Source organism: Urocampus carinirostris, chromosome 13 (genome assembly GCF_059441175.1).
Source record: "Urocampus carinirostris isolate Australia breed hairy pipefish chromosome 13, RoL_Ucar_1.0, whole genome shotgun sequence".
NCBI lineage: Eukaryota > Metazoa > Chordata > Actinopteri > Syngnathiformes > Syngnathidae > Urocampus > Urocampus carinirostris.
The window spans coordinates 28,552,045-28,567,023 of NC_142361.1; the positions used below are offsets into that span (position 1 = coordinate 28,552,045).

General features: G+C 38.8%; 1 protein-coding gene and 2 long non-coding RNA genes across 6 annotated transcripts in view; 1 reads left to right on the top strand and 2 right to left on the bottom strand.

Moving 5' to 3' along the window:
* Window positions 1-4,720, bottom strand: part of LOC148354258 (uncharacterized) — a 34,007-nt gene extending 29,287 nt beyond the window's left edge. Inside the window, exons 1-2 of the long non-coding RNA XR_015852389.1 lie at window positions 3,913-4,720; window positions 2,971-3,050 (exon numbers count right to left, since the gene is read on the bottom strand). This is a non-coding gene — a long non-coding RNA (uncharacterized LOC148354258). The remainder of the gene's footprint in view (window positions 1-2,970; window positions 3,051-3,912) is intronic.
* Window positions 1-11,723, top strand: part of slit1a (slit homolog 1a (Drosophila)) — a 179,080-nt gene extending 167,357 nt beyond the window's left edge. For 2 of the 4 annotated variants that reach the window (XM_088350660.1, XM_088350661.1), the window contains 4 exons: window positions 818-1,011; window positions 3,991-4,279; window positions 5,994-6,205; window positions 7,700-11,723. In XM_088350660.1, the coding sequence (XP_088206786.1) occupies window positions 818-1,011; window positions 3,991-4,279; window positions 5,994-6,205; window positions 7,700-7,941 (937 nt within the window). In that variant the 3' untranslated portion in view covers window positions 7,942-11,723. The remainder of the gene's footprint in view (window positions 1-817; window positions 1,012-3,990; window positions 4,280-5,993; window positions 6,206-7,699) is intronic. The other 2 variants (XM_088350662.1, XM_088350663.1) reach the window with 1 other exon arrangement.
* On the bottom strand, window positions 7,503-13,907 carry LOC148354259 (uncharacterized). The gene is made up of 3 exons (XR_015852388.1): window positions 13,807-13,907; window positions 8,175-8,274; window positions 7,503-7,937 (listed from the first exon to the last, which is right to left on the bottom strand). It is a non-coding gene; the product is annotated as an uncharacterized LOC148354259 (long non-coding RNA).
* Window positions 13,908-14,979: the final 1,072 nt, after the last annotated feature.

Here is a 14,979-nt window from a genome sequence, read left to right on the forward strand (position 1 = left end):
GGGCACTCAGGTTTCCTCCCACTTTTCAAAAAAACGGTCTGGGATGGGCACCCTGGTGACCCTTGTTAGGATAAGCGGTTCAGAAAAATAAATAATGTGATTTTAGTGCGATTTTTGAGGACATATAGATGTTCCAAATGACTACACAGTAGATTTACGCCCATTACCGGTATTTTTATTAATGTTGTTATCATTATTTACCTATCTATATACCGAAGCCATATTCCCCTGGTGGAAGGTGGCTAGAGTCAAGAACACACTCACATTCACCAAATATGTATTCCACTTCGCTCTTCCCAACTAGACACTGAACTTTAAGCCCACATTGCAACAAGTGTGAGATGCTGTTCCATGGAACCCTTTATTAGCAAAGAGGCCCGGCAGAATACACTGGTTTACCCCCTCTACATCATATACGGCACTATCAGTCATTCTTAAATATCCTTTTCGATTAACATATATCAAGAGCACGCACTCTTGCATCCATTAAATTAACTAACTTCACATCTAGACCACGTTTCGTCCCATCCATCCAACCATATTCAGGCCTTTCTCTCAATCTATTTCCCACCACTTCTGCACCACATACTCTTAATCAAACGGTCTTCATCCATTGTCTAAACCATTAGAAATGTTCAAATTCTTTTTATCATTATCATCAGTATTATTTTAGATTTTAATGCCGCCCTTGGGCTGTGCCGTAAAAATATTGTTAGACAATGAACTGGCCCATGGAACAGAAAATGTAGTCGACCACTGCTGTATACAATAACCACGACGGATTTAATTCTGACGTTTTCCGCATTTCCTTCCTCAGTGCCGAGACCATCAATGACGGTCAGTTCCACACGGTGGAGCTGGTTACGTTGGACCAGATGGTCAACCTGTCCATCGATGGGGGTCTCCCCACCAGCATGGACAGCTTCGGGGCCGTGCGGCCCCTCAACGGAGAGGCTCCACTATACGTGGGGGGTAGGGGCCCTCACCACAACACACCTTCTTCCTCTTCAGGCACTTTTACTACTACACTACTGTCTATCACTCCCATCCCCCTCCCACCACCACCACTTCCTTAAAGCCTCCTCCCTGCCTGCCCTTCCCTCTTCATTAACTGAGTTACCCATGACTTAGTTTGCAATCGTTGGCAACCATCTTTAGTGGAACAAATTAACCGTTTCAGGGTTCGCATCAGTGTTTGAAATCCTTCAAAATTCTTGAATTTCAACGATATATTTTCAAGGTTTGAAAAGCGCTTGAATTTTGTGTAAGGTGCTTGTAAATGCTCGAAATTGTTGCCATGTGTCTCAACAAGTCTGCTTAAAAATGATGCCGGCACTGCTTTCCAGTGGATTAGCTTCGCCATAGTGTTTCTTCTTCCTTCGTGATTGACGGCAGCTAGTATTAGTTTGTTTGGCATTGTCCTATGAAGTATTGTCATCCCCGACATGTCACGCCTAAGAAGACATGTGTATGCTACGCTGAAACAGGGCAATATGAAATGTGTGTTTGTGCAAGGATTATGCATTAATTATATACATACATTATGCACCATGCAAAAAAAATAAGGTAACATTTCCAAGTAGTAAATTTTAATGGGAAATACTTCTTGTAACTGAAAATTTAGGTCACATAATGATGTCATTTTTGAGATTTTACTCCCCAAAAAACTATTTGCAATTTAATATTCAAAAAGCAAAAGTCTTGATAAATTCAATAATAAGAATTGCATTTGTAAATGAAAGGTATATTTGTGGCTCTCCAAAATACATTATTCGCACTGATTTTTTATTTTAATGGTACTGGAAATCTTGGAAAATTGTCTATAAAAGTCCTTAAAAAGTGCTTGAATTTTAAACCCTGCACAAACCCTGCAATTTACTAGATTTGGGGAAAGACACACTCGACATCGTATACTTGAAATGAATCATCTCAAACAACAACAACAAAAACATTAATACCGTATTGAACTTCAAGTTTCTAATTGTTTTTCTCCCAAGACCACTAGAGGAAGCCAGTACCTAACTTTGAGAGTATTTGCTAAGGTGATCATTTTGGTAGCCTCCATAATATATGATTGTATTTTAATAAGTAAATATATGTTATCAATTGCGACAAAGCTTCCATTGCTGTCGAAAAAAAGACCATTATCAACTATATACTGTATATATTCAAACGTAGTTTTCCGTATTTTCCTTTAAATAAATGCACTTTCTTAGGAATTAAAGACTACAGTCAGCATTCCAACATTTTTAACCCAAAATATTTGCTGTATTTTTAACACAGTTTTTTCTCAAAATAACAAAAAATAAACTCTGCTTTGTTTTTTTAAAAAATGTTATTCTTTTTTAAATGTATTTAGAATTAACTTTCCTAATAGAATGTATTTTGTCCAAAATGTCATCTTTATTCAGACACTATAAAACTTCTTTTGATTTTTGACTAAATTATGAGTTAAAAAAAATAAAAAATAAACTTTTCTGTGTAAGAATTTTTTTCCTTATGAAAAAAATGTCTAATACATAAATTATAATTTATTATCTCAAAGTAAATGATGATGGTAATGAATGGTTGCTAGGTAAAACAACTGTCATGGGAAATGGCTGTAGATGTTGTGTGTGTTAATGGCCTTTCACGAGAACTGCTGCCCTCTTGTTCAAGGATGTTGTGTTTTGTGGTGCATACAAATAACCACATGGGTGCCTTGCTCTTAAGCGATTTAAATGTTTATCATCCGTATAGGCATAAGGCTAATAATTGGTTACAGCTTAACCCTCCAAAAAAAACAATAGTAGTACATATTATTGTGTAAATTAATCTTGCTTCAGCCTTCCACACCTGGTCATACAGGTGAACATCGCTGAGATACATGAGTCAGGGTCACGATGATTAACAAATTCTGGTTTGCCATTGCAATCATTTATCTACCATTATAATAGTTTACCCCGCTATCCGCCAAAGTTAGCCACTTACACCAGCTCTGATCAACTCCAGCTATTCACTCATTCCAGCCGCTCTGGGTGTGTCCAGTTCCCTCGGTCTTCTGTTGTCGCCTGTAGGGATTTACATCTTTAATGTCCGATCACTGGCTGAAATTTATACTTGCTAGGAATAAGCTTCGGATTGTTGCCAAGTAGTATGTTATGAGCTTTCTTAGTGTATTGTTATATTACATTACTGTTAGCTTAACGGGTAGGCTACTTGATTCCAGTATATAGGATTGTGGGTTGACTTCCCAGCTACAGCAAATTCCATTGTTAGGGATCTAGTGTTCAGTGTTAGGTTTTTAGCTGTAACTCTGGTTATTGTATTGTCGTGTAATTAGCTGGAATTCATCCTTGCCCACTCAAGAAAATATAGAACTAGGCTTCCAAATTTTGCCAAGTGGTATCTTTCAGGCTTCCATAGTGTCTTCTTTTCGAAAGACACAAACTTCAGCTCCATTCTAAGCTACAGTGAGCTCTAGTTGGCAGGTCTAAGAGGCAACACATCTCATTTTATTGTAATTTTGTTGGTCTTTATTTCTCTTTTCCGCCCATGATGATTGGGTACCAAGAAAGTGTTTTCATTGGACACATTTGTGACGAGGAACTCTTTTGCTCAATTTGGATTGCAGCTTGTCATGAGTAGCGAATGGCGGAGCCTCAAGCCAGACTAGTTGAGAACCACTGCTTTAAGGCATTGAAAATTAGATGTTAACATTATTCTAGCAGGAAAACTTTAAACAAATGTGTTCAATATAAAGCACCATATTTTATTTGGTCAATGTTTATTTACAACATTTAAACTCCATCAAAGAGAAAAAAAGGTCCAAGTGAGGGCTGGTATCTCCCCTAAATCTTGGCAAGGCACCCCACATAGGTCACCATGGGACACAACTGCTTGACAAAAACCTTTCCTCCATTTCACTCCTACCTTCCTTGTGTTAGCTGTGTGTCTGTTCTGCTCCTCGCGATGCTCTTTTTTTCTAAAGCTCTTTGCGACCTCCCCCAGGGATGCCGGTGGGTATGCACCCGGGTGCCTTCCGCCTGTGGCAGATCCAGAACAGCTCCAGCTTCCACGGCTGCATCCAGAACCTCTACATCAACAACGAGCTGCAGGACTTCACCAAGACCCAAATGAAGCCTGGCGTGGTGCCCGGATGTGAGCCCTGCAAAAAGATTTACTGCGTGCACGGCATCTGCCAGCCCGACGGACTCCTGGGGCCTGTGTGCCACTGCAGACAGGGCTGGACCGGACCCCAATGCGACATGCCGGCTGCCAACCCTTGTCAGGGCAGCAAGTAAGTGACACTGATAGAAGACCATTTGACAGACCATGTCCACCTTCAAATAAGCAAAATTTACAGAAAAAAAAGTTACATTGACAGAGTGACAAAAGTGACATTTAAGGACGGTTCACAGCCCATTATTGACAGCTTAACAAAAATTATATAGATCAAAAAAGAAAATGAAGTGAAATTAATGGATAGACTGATGGACGGACTGATATACAGACAGTCATTAATGCCAGCTAGTTACCTAGTTACACATAGAGAAGAGTGGTAAAATATTGGGCAAGTCGGTGAGTCATTGGGTGGTTAGGATTAGTTGCGGTTACACACTAAATTACTCTCTGGGTGAGACCCACTAAGCGCCCCTTGCCCACCAAAACTTGCCAAGACACATATTTAGCACGAATAAACGAGATGGATATATCAATGTCAATTGCACAAATGCTTGAATAATAAATAGAAATAAATTATATACATAAAAATACCAAATATAAAAAAATACATAAATAATAAATATGCATAAACTACATGTATAAAAATGGCAAATATTTATTAAAATAAATGCCTAAATAATAAATACAAATACACCATATATGATGAAGAGAACAATAATATAAAATAATAAAATATACTTTTTAATTCTTAAACAGCAAATCACACAATCACACACATTTGAGAACACATTGTGTATTAATTAAGGTAAGATCTCAAGCATGGGTCTTAACCGGCCCGAATTACAGACCGGGTTTGGGCTTAAAATGTCAATCATTAAGTCTGGCTGGGCTGGGCTCCTATCTCGCTTTTTTTTCCCTCCGTGAATGAGCTGCTCATCATGCACCTACTTTTACTCAAGTAATTGTTTAGATGACTTTTTTGCTTCAATTTAAATAATACTTTTCTGAAGTAACAGTACTTTTACTCGAGTAACACCTCAGCGCCGCAGTTTGGTGCCGAAATGTGCACTTCCGCGTCAAAGTTATATTATTCTGATAAATTTTGGATAAAGTACATGCTTACCAGTTGAACTCCAATTCACGAAATCCAAAGAAATTTTCATCTTCGGTGTCACAGTTGATGATGCACCGCTTACTCTTTCCACCTCTACATCCTTCACGTCAGACGTCATTTCCGCTTCCCGCCTTTATCTTACAAGCTTTACAATTTTCAGTTAAATATTACTACAGTATTTGCAACTTGTAATCAGCAGAATATGATCTTCTTTTCTGTGCCATTTCCTTCTGTTTCATATCGCTGCACTTTAGTGCTGACGTGTTTATTTCGGCGCTGCACTTCGAAGTGCACACTTGATTTGAGGGACTGCTTTAAGTAAACCCGAAACTGCGTACTTCAATTGAAAAACACACTTCAGTGCCGAAATACGCTGGGCACAGAAGTAAAGCTTCTGGTTTACTTCGGGCTCAGTTCCTCAAATCAAGTTAAACGGCTGGGTTCGGGTTTAAGTGTATACCTGCAAGCTGGCCAGGATTTTTTAGGCCCGATCTTAATTCTACTATCAATAAGACACGTTTCATTTACAGCTTGAACATCAATTAAATCTCACGGAAAATGAGACACACATTTAACTAATGTATAACTAACATTTATTTTTATTTTTACTACTTATACTGCCATGCCATCTGGCTTGAATTTGTTTTCATTTCGATTTTTCATCTGTTTTCTTTAGGATTTTCACTTTTAATTAAAGGCGACGTTATGTTTGCAGATGCGTTCACGGGCGCTGCATCCCGCTGGACAGCGAGTCTTACCGCTGCGAGTGTGCAGAGGGCTACCGCGGTGCGCTTTGCAACCAGCAGGGGGAGCTCTTCAACCCTTGCCGCCGCCTCAACTGCAAACACGGCCGCTGCCAGATTTCAGACACGGGAGACGCTTACTGTCACTGCGAGAGCGGATTTACTGGAGAACTCTGTGATGCAGGTTGGGGTTTTATTCTTTTTTTATACTCTTACATATTTTCTTATCGGACGAAGTAGCTTTTGTTGAAGTTATTATTTGAAAAGGATATAAACATTGTCAACAATGCTATAAATAAAAACAAATTATAGTTCTTAAAAAATTACGTCATTTTTAATGTAAACTATGTAAACATTCCCTTAATGCAAAAATTACAAAAAATAAAAAAAAATTTCATTATTAAATGTATTTCTTAATATCTAATGTTTTTGTCTTTTTCATTTGAACACTGTACCATAAATGCAAGAAATAAAAACAATGATTAAATAATGATTATCGTAATTTTTCTCTCTTTTTGTGTGCAGTTTTAGAATATTGATAATGTAAACAATGTAACAAATGAACTGCACTGTTTGGCCACCATCTATTATCCCTCGTCAACTATTGCTGAGAGTGGAAGCAAAGACAGAAAATTTGTTTTGCCCATGGCAGCCTTTTTCCCTGTTTATGCCATCTAAAACGAAGGGTACAAGTGAGGGAGAGTATCTCTCCCTATTAACAATCCGTTATTCTCAGTTGCCTATAGCTGAGAGCAGTGGCCAGCAGAGCACTTTTTTTCCGGTTCGCGTTGCTGAAGAGTGCAATTGTTTCCCGCCTAAAATGGAATGCAGTTTTGACCGCGTTCAATTATCCCTTCTGAACTATTGCTGAGAGTGGAAGCCGAGAAAACAAATTTGTGTCTTGCGTGTCTGTTCTTTTCTCCCTCACATAACTGCACTTGTGTGGCCAAAGTCGATTATCCCTCAGGGACCAGCAAATGGCTCTTTGTGAAATGTTTCGTCTCGCCTGCCTTAAATGAAATGCACAGTTATGGCCACAATCTGTTATCCTTAGCCGACTACTGCTGATATGGGTGACTCAGAGAGCAAACTTATGCCATGCTTAGCATTTTTTTTCCTAATCATACAGCCTCGATCCATTATCCTAATCGTGAATGGGGGACAGGCAGAAGGTACTTTTGAAAGACCTAGTGGCTTTTTTGCTATTATTTGCCGCTTAAAATAAACTGCACTTGTGTGGCCGCAATCCATTACCCCCATTCCCATATTGCTGCGAGCGGGGACCGGCATAAGGCACTTTTGTCAGGAGGCATGCCATTGTGATCTCCCTCAAATGAAGTGCACTATTTTGGCTGCATTCCCATATCCCCTGACTATAGCTGGGAGCGGGTGGCGAGAGAGCAAATTCGTGTCGAGCGTGGCAGCTTTTATTCTGTTCTTTCTGCCTAAAATGAACAGTGCCTGTGATTCATTATCCCCGGTCAACTACTACGACAGGCGGGGATGGCAGAGCGCATGTTAAAAATGGGGGCACTACTCCACAGATATTCACATATAGTATGGGGTTCTGGTCCCCATTAACCTTGATAAACAATAGTTTTACAGTATAAGAATGCAGTAAATCGAATTATATTATTTGGCAGTTTTTTGGCTAAAATGTCTATTTTGCCCCGTCCAGAGTCGGCATGCCGAGGCGAGCCCATGCGGGACTTCTACCAGGTACAGCGAGGCTATGCCATCTGCCAGACAACGCGTACCGTCTCCTGGGTAGAATGCAACGGCGTTTGTGAGGCGGGCGCCTGCTGTGCCAGCCAACGGATGAAGCGCCGGAAATACACTTTTGAGTGCAGCGACGGAACCACCTTCAGCGAGGAAGTGGAAAAGAGCATCAAGTGCGGCTGCGTGGCCTGCGCCGCCTGAAACAGGAACGAGAGATTCTAAAGAATATATATTAAACCTTTATCTATATATTAAGGACTTGTGTAAAATAGGACAATTGGTGAGCTGCGGGATCACAGTGTCAAGGCTCCAGAGATTTTTTTCTTCTTCTTTTTTTTTTTACCCGTCGCAGAGAGGACAGCGTTTGGGGGATAAAGGGAAGGAGTTTCGGCCAAATGGAGTGTCACGTGTCATCCAAACCCGTCCACACTCACACAGAAGATATTCAAGTGGCACATAACCCAGTGCGGATTCGGGCGTGCATTTCTCCCTCCGTCCAGCAGGGGGCTATCTAGCATCTCCTCCTCTTGACACCTGCAGTATTAAACACAAGAGGAGCAAAAGATTGCCAAAAAAAAAGAAAAACACACAAAAATTTGTATTTGATTAAGCTGTTTTTTGTATCATCGTCTATTTTCTTTTTTTTGGTTTGTTAAATTTCATTTGACCATGTAACCTTCCGAAACATGAAAGAAAGAAACCTTCCCATTTATAGAAATGCCTAACAGATTCTAATATATATATTATATATATATATTTGTATTCCTTTTTTTTGGGGTATAATATTTTTCTATGTTAATTGTATGCTTGGTGGTTAAAGGCGCTGGCTTTGTCTGTTTTCTTTTTATGTTTTTGTTTTTTTTTATTCAACATTTAATGGCGAGTAGTAATTTGGACACATATACATCTAAAAGAAAAAAATGGAAAACTGTGGGAATGCTTCAATAGTTGAAATCAATTTGTAAATCTTAATTAATGGTTGAATGTAATATATGATCATCAAAATGAAATAGTTATTTTGTACTTTAAATTGAACTGCTGAAATAAATTCCGTTTTCTTATATATTGAACCAAACAAAAGTGCCCCCCACCCGTTAACAACGTTTTCTACGCCACATTTCCATTTTAGAACATAATCAAAAATCAGTCGCTTGTTTAGTTTACCTCCAACTTAACCCAGGAATTTAGTTAGGGTTTTTAAATGATTTCCAAATTAGCTAGCTAGCTAGATTGGTAGATAGGTATTTCGTAAGAGTCCTGTTCTGTAACTAGCTAAATAGCTTGCATCTGTCCATTATTCAGTCCATTGGATCTTTTTTATAACATTCATGCTTTGAAATGGCTATTTGTGTAGCTTGCTAGCTGGCTAGCGTCAAATGACTATTTGTGTAACTAGCTAAACAGCTAGAATTAATGACTGACTATTTGTGTAGTTAGGTAGCTAGCTATAGAAGTCTTTAGTTCCCTACCTAGCTGTCTATGTAGCTAATTACACAAATAGCCAATAAAACATGATTTAGGCAGACAGCTAGCTTTTTAGCTAGTTACACAAATAGCCAATAAAAACATTATTGAGACAAAAAGACAGACGGATGGGCAGACAGAATGCTAGCTATCTAGGTAGTTACACACATACAGTAGTAGTTGATGTTAGCAAGACCGGATCAAATACACTAGTCATTAAAAACAGGATTGACATAAAACAAACATACGAACTGATGGGGTTGTACGCCCTAATTTTTTTTATTTTTAATTTGTTGAAAAAGTATACACGTGTCTCTATCAATGTATATTCTTGACCAAAAAATGCATTTTTTTTCTATCTTTAAGAAATGTGCCGGAGCGTTGAAAAATGTCAAGGGGGCACCGTAGATTTCTGTCGTCAAATATCGTCTTCCATGTGAATATGACATCCCGCTCATGATTGTTTTTTTTGCCTCTTCTTTTTTATTTATTGTTTTGTATTTTTTATTCTTCTATTTTCAAAAATATTCGAAATAAGAAAAAAAAGTTCAAATAATGAAGCTAATGCTAGAAACAAATAACTTAAGCTGCTGTCAAGCATGAGTTGTATCGAGGAAATATTACAACCATGCAACTGCTATGATACGTTAAAAAGAAATTAAGGACATTTTATAGCCGGTTTAAAAAAAAATAAAAGTGGCAATGCGCACATAGCTGAATGTATAAATATGTACAGATAATAAATATGTGTATTCATCAAGTTGTAACTTAGCTGTTCCTTTAGTTTAGAATGGGTCACATACCGTTTTTTGGATCGGGAAAACAAAGGCTTTTCTTTGTCGGTTCATGGTGTACAAGTGCAACTCCAGCTTAGTTGTGCTTATGCTATACGTACTCGTAACTCAAAACAGTACAACTCAATTTTCGTGGTCCTTGTGCTTTAAGAAACTCAAACAGTAAAACTTGGGAAAGTGAATGTGACGTTGTTTTTTCTCGGCTTCTGTCGAGTCATGGAGTGCAAGTACAACTATACCTTAGCTGTGCTATTAATAACTCAAACAGTAACACTTGAGAACGCGAATGTGATGTCGGTTTTTAATCATCTTCTGTCTGCTCATGGTGTGCAAGTAAAACTCTATCTTAAGTTTTGCTTGTGCTAGAAGTAATTTAAACAGTACAAATCCATCTAGTGGTACTTGTGTCATATGTAACTCAAACAGTAAAACTTGGGAATGCGAATGTAATGTCGTATTTCTCTGTTCCTGTCAATTCATGGAGCGCAAATACAACTCTACCTTTGTTGTTCTTGTACTTTAAGTAACTCAAACAGTTAAATTCCATCTAGTGGTCTTTATGACCATTACGGTAAAACCTGGGGAAGCAAATGTGACGTTGTTTTTTCTTGGCTTCTGTCGATTCATGGATTGCAAGTACAACTCTGTCAGTTGTACTTCTATCTGTACCGTAATTTCCGGACTATTTGGCGCACCTAAATATAAGCCTCAACCAGTACATTTTTAAAGGAAAAAAGATTTGGTAGATACATTAGCTGCACCTGTCTATAAACCGCATGTGCCATCATCGAAACATGAGTTATTTACAAAGTAAGACGGTACACAGACAAAGTTTTCAAAGCTGGTTACAAAAACATACCAAGTCACTGAGAACCCTCCTTATCTTCCTGAAACGTTGGATGACTCTCTTCTCAGATGTCTCTCTCAGTCTCTCTTTCGTTGGCGCTGTCAATCTTCAAGTATATTTTCCAGTTCGGGCCACCTGCTTTTATTACCTTTGAAAGCTTTTATCAATTTTTTACATTGCTCCGGTTCCTCCCGGTTGCCAGCTTCGTTTCCTTCTTTATCAGCAAGCTCGATGGCTTGTGACTTAAAATCGGCTTCATATGCATTTCTTCTCGCATTTTCCAAGATGAGTCTGGTCATGCTGATTTCATTAATGCAAAAAGCGCAAAGTTATATTAAATCTGTGTCCTCCTCAACACATATATTCCACCTGTCTCACTCTTACCTTTACTGGTAGGGCGCCCCTGGCGGCCGTTAGAATAAATGCATAAATTACCCGCATTATTGCATAAATTGCAGGGTTTAAAGCTTGTGACAAGAGTCGCGGCTTATAGTCCGGAAATTACGGTAACTCAAACAGTCAATCAAAACCTTAATGTTGCTTGTACTATAAGTAACTCAAACAGTAAAACTTGAAAGAGCAGAAATGATTTTGTCTTTTCTCAGCTTCTGTTTGTTCACGGTATGCAAGTCCATCTTCATGGTGCTTGCGCTATAAGTAACTCAAACAGTAGAACTCCGTTTTCTGAGCTCTGATATACTCAGCTATATTCATGCTATACCAGCAATGTTGTAAAAAGTTTGCTTCTGATGGTGCGATGGAAGCGAAAAATAATAATGCTCAAAATGATGCTGAATGTATGTAATGCCACCGACATAATGTTTACCAGACCTCCACTCTTTTCATTCATTAAACTTCTATGTGTGTGTTTTTAACAACTCTCTTGTCGTATTTGATATTTTTGTTGAGTACTTTTAAACAGGACAGCTTATCCCTGAAGAGCGGAATGACGCTTTACACCGAAAAACATTTGCAACCAGATGATGAGGGTGCTGTATCTGAGTCAGATCAGTAGGCTTCTTCTGCTTCTAGTAACCGTGAAAACCAAGACTGTTTTATGTTGGGGGAGCAAACTTCTACCCACAAAATTTGCCCGTAGAGAGATGGGCACAGCCAGGCTACGCTTTCCCAAGGCACAACACAAGAATTGTTGCCCCTACGACCATGATGGTTAAAAGATACGTGAAAAACGTATGACATTCTAGTACTGACAGAAAAATATGCGTTGTTTTAGAAGAGGGATCACCATCGATTTTGAAACTACAGTGGAACCTCAGTTTTCGAACACCTCTCAGTTCGAACAAATCGGTGTCCGACCAAAAATTTCGAGAAATTATTGCTTAGCTGTTCGGTCAAAAAATTTGGAGTTCGAACGCCGGTAATGTGTGAGTGCGTACGCTAGGGTGCGATGCTGAGCGGCGTATGGGTGTAGATCGTGTAGATCACCCCCCACCCCTCTTGACCAACTGTTATCGCGTGCGGACGTGCTTCGTTCGTTTTGCTTTCGCTTTTAATATAGGTGTACGATGTGTTTTAGCCCCTAATTATGCCTCCGAAGAAAGTAAGTGCAAGCAGCAAAGTTGCTACAGGTGAAAAAAGAAAGAAATAATAGCAAAATATGAAGGAGGTGTGCGAGTGTCTGCTCTTGCTAGGGAATACCCCACTGTCCACCTGCGCCTTCTGCTGACCACCACAAAGGTAAGAAATCCTATTCATAATTATTTTCTTTATCCTTTTTTTTAATTTTTACACGTCCATGTTAGCGTAATCTTTCGTACGGAAGATTACGATAACGCGAACGTACGATTAGCCTGGGTTAGCTTTGTTTACGTTAAACATTCAAGGTAAACATTGAGGGTGTTGTAACGGAGCCCCCTTTCCAATGAATCGCTCACCACTTGTTGTGGAGACCCGGGTGCTAAATGACTTGTAAACGACCTGATTTTTTTATTTTTACACGTTCATGTTAGCGTAATCTTTCGTACGGAAGATTACGATAACGCAAACGTACGATTAGCCTTGGTTAGCTTTGTTTACGTTAAACATTCAAGGTAAACATTCAGGGTGTTGGAACGGATTAAAACGATTTACATTATTTTTAATGGGAAAAATGATTTCGTTGATCGAACAAATCGGTTTTCGAACAGGGTTCTGGAACGGATTATGGTCGAGAACCGAGGTTCCACTGTACGAGCTACTTTTTGATATTAATTACCGTGTAATGGTAGCAATTGGATATGAATTTTAAAAATGATTTCGGTATTTATGTATTATATTCCTTTTCCTTTATTATCGTTTTATTTTCAACACAAGGAGACTGCTGGAAGTGTGAATCTCCCTATGGGGATGAATAAATCTATTTATTTATCTATCCATCTAAAATAGTTCTCGGGTTATTACTATGTAGTTTTATTACCATTTGTATACAAGGTATCCCAATGACCCACTGGTGAGCTATTTTCAGAAGCGGTCTACTCGGGTGTTCTCAGGGGGCTACCAGGTGCCCACTGGCACTAGATCCATGACCCCTGTTCTAGAAGGAACAATGACATCCATAATGAAAGATAGGCACCAAATGTCAAAAAAGACGCTTCTATGGTGGGCTACAAATTGCCTTAAAAAATAAATATAAATAATAATATGATGCTGTAACATGTGTGCATGTCCACTAGATGGTAGTAATGGATTTTCAATCAAAGCCAAAGAAGCGTGTTGTTTTCATCTATTTAATTGTACTTCATTAATCCATCCATTTTCTGCACATTTTGTCCCCACTAAGGGCTATAAGAGTTTTCTCCACTGTTGTAAACCAGTAGTTTCCAACCAGCATAATATGCTAGGTTTCAGCTAACTTATGTTACATGTTGAAAATTCAGAAAACAGCTTATTTTGTGTTATGCTGGCCTTTTAAATGTAAACAAAATCAAATATTAGGTAAAATAAATAAAAAATAAAATATACCTCAGGGTGTGAAACTGATATTAGACTAATTGTGTTTCATTGTAATCTTCGGTTTGAATCCGTGAAGTGTGTGCCGAGTATCTCTCATGAGTGGATGTAGCACGTGACCAATTCAGGAAAGAGTCGCTAGATTTGAGTGTGATTCGAAATAAAAGAAGTTGAAAGTATTTGTAAAGTTTTTTAAAAATTCTCTGCCAAAAAAACCGTCTGGGTCCAAAAACTTGGAAAAATATAGTTTTTGAATAAAAATGAATAAGTGTTTTCATTTGCCTGTTTGTCACGTGTTGCATGGGCAAAAAGTAACACAGAACGATTCGTGATACACTCTTTTAATACACGTTTCAATTATATTTGTTTTGTATTCAGAGCGTATATTACACAAGCATGTCATATTTTTCTGTCCAGATGATGGCGTGTCGAGGTAATGAATCATTTTGAAGCCCCTACGCGTGGAGTTTCACTGGTTTATGGGGCTTCATTTTGCCATCAGTTATTGGCAGGCAATGTCAGGACAGATAGGGGCTTCTTTGATTTTTTTCCTCTTTTATTCATCTCACATGTTGACAGTTTTTATTCCCGTTGGGCAATCGCCACTTCCTGCCAAATAAAGCTCCCATTTTCCCGCTCTTCGGGTCCATTGAGAGGACAGTGTCTCGTCCCCCCTCCTGCTGCTTTGCTTCGCAACCTTCCTGGAAACCAGCTAGTTGCTTATTTTAGACACCGCCGCTTCCTGTTCCTATTGACCGGAAGTGACGTCACTTGACATCCAGGGCAACCTACTCATTCCAAAATTTTCAAGCTTACACATGAGCTCATCAAGCTCAACATTTATGAATTTGAATAATAAATACATGTTTTTACCGGCATAACCCCTCAAATAAAATCCAATACCGTGCAAGTGACCTTCGATCGCAGTTTGTTTGCGTTCTCAGGTTACACGGTTACCATGGAGACACCGACACCTTGTTCCGTCCTGAGATATTTTAACAAACTTTATACTTAGGATTATCTTCCCCCCTGCATTGGCATACGCAACTAAGTCTTTATTTGGCTGAAAAGCTGAGGAAAAAAACACGTATTTTGTATTTATTTTTACGCAACCTCAGCAGAACTGTTTAAATCTAGGTTTAAAACACACTTATATTGTATGAATAACCTATATTTAATGATGAC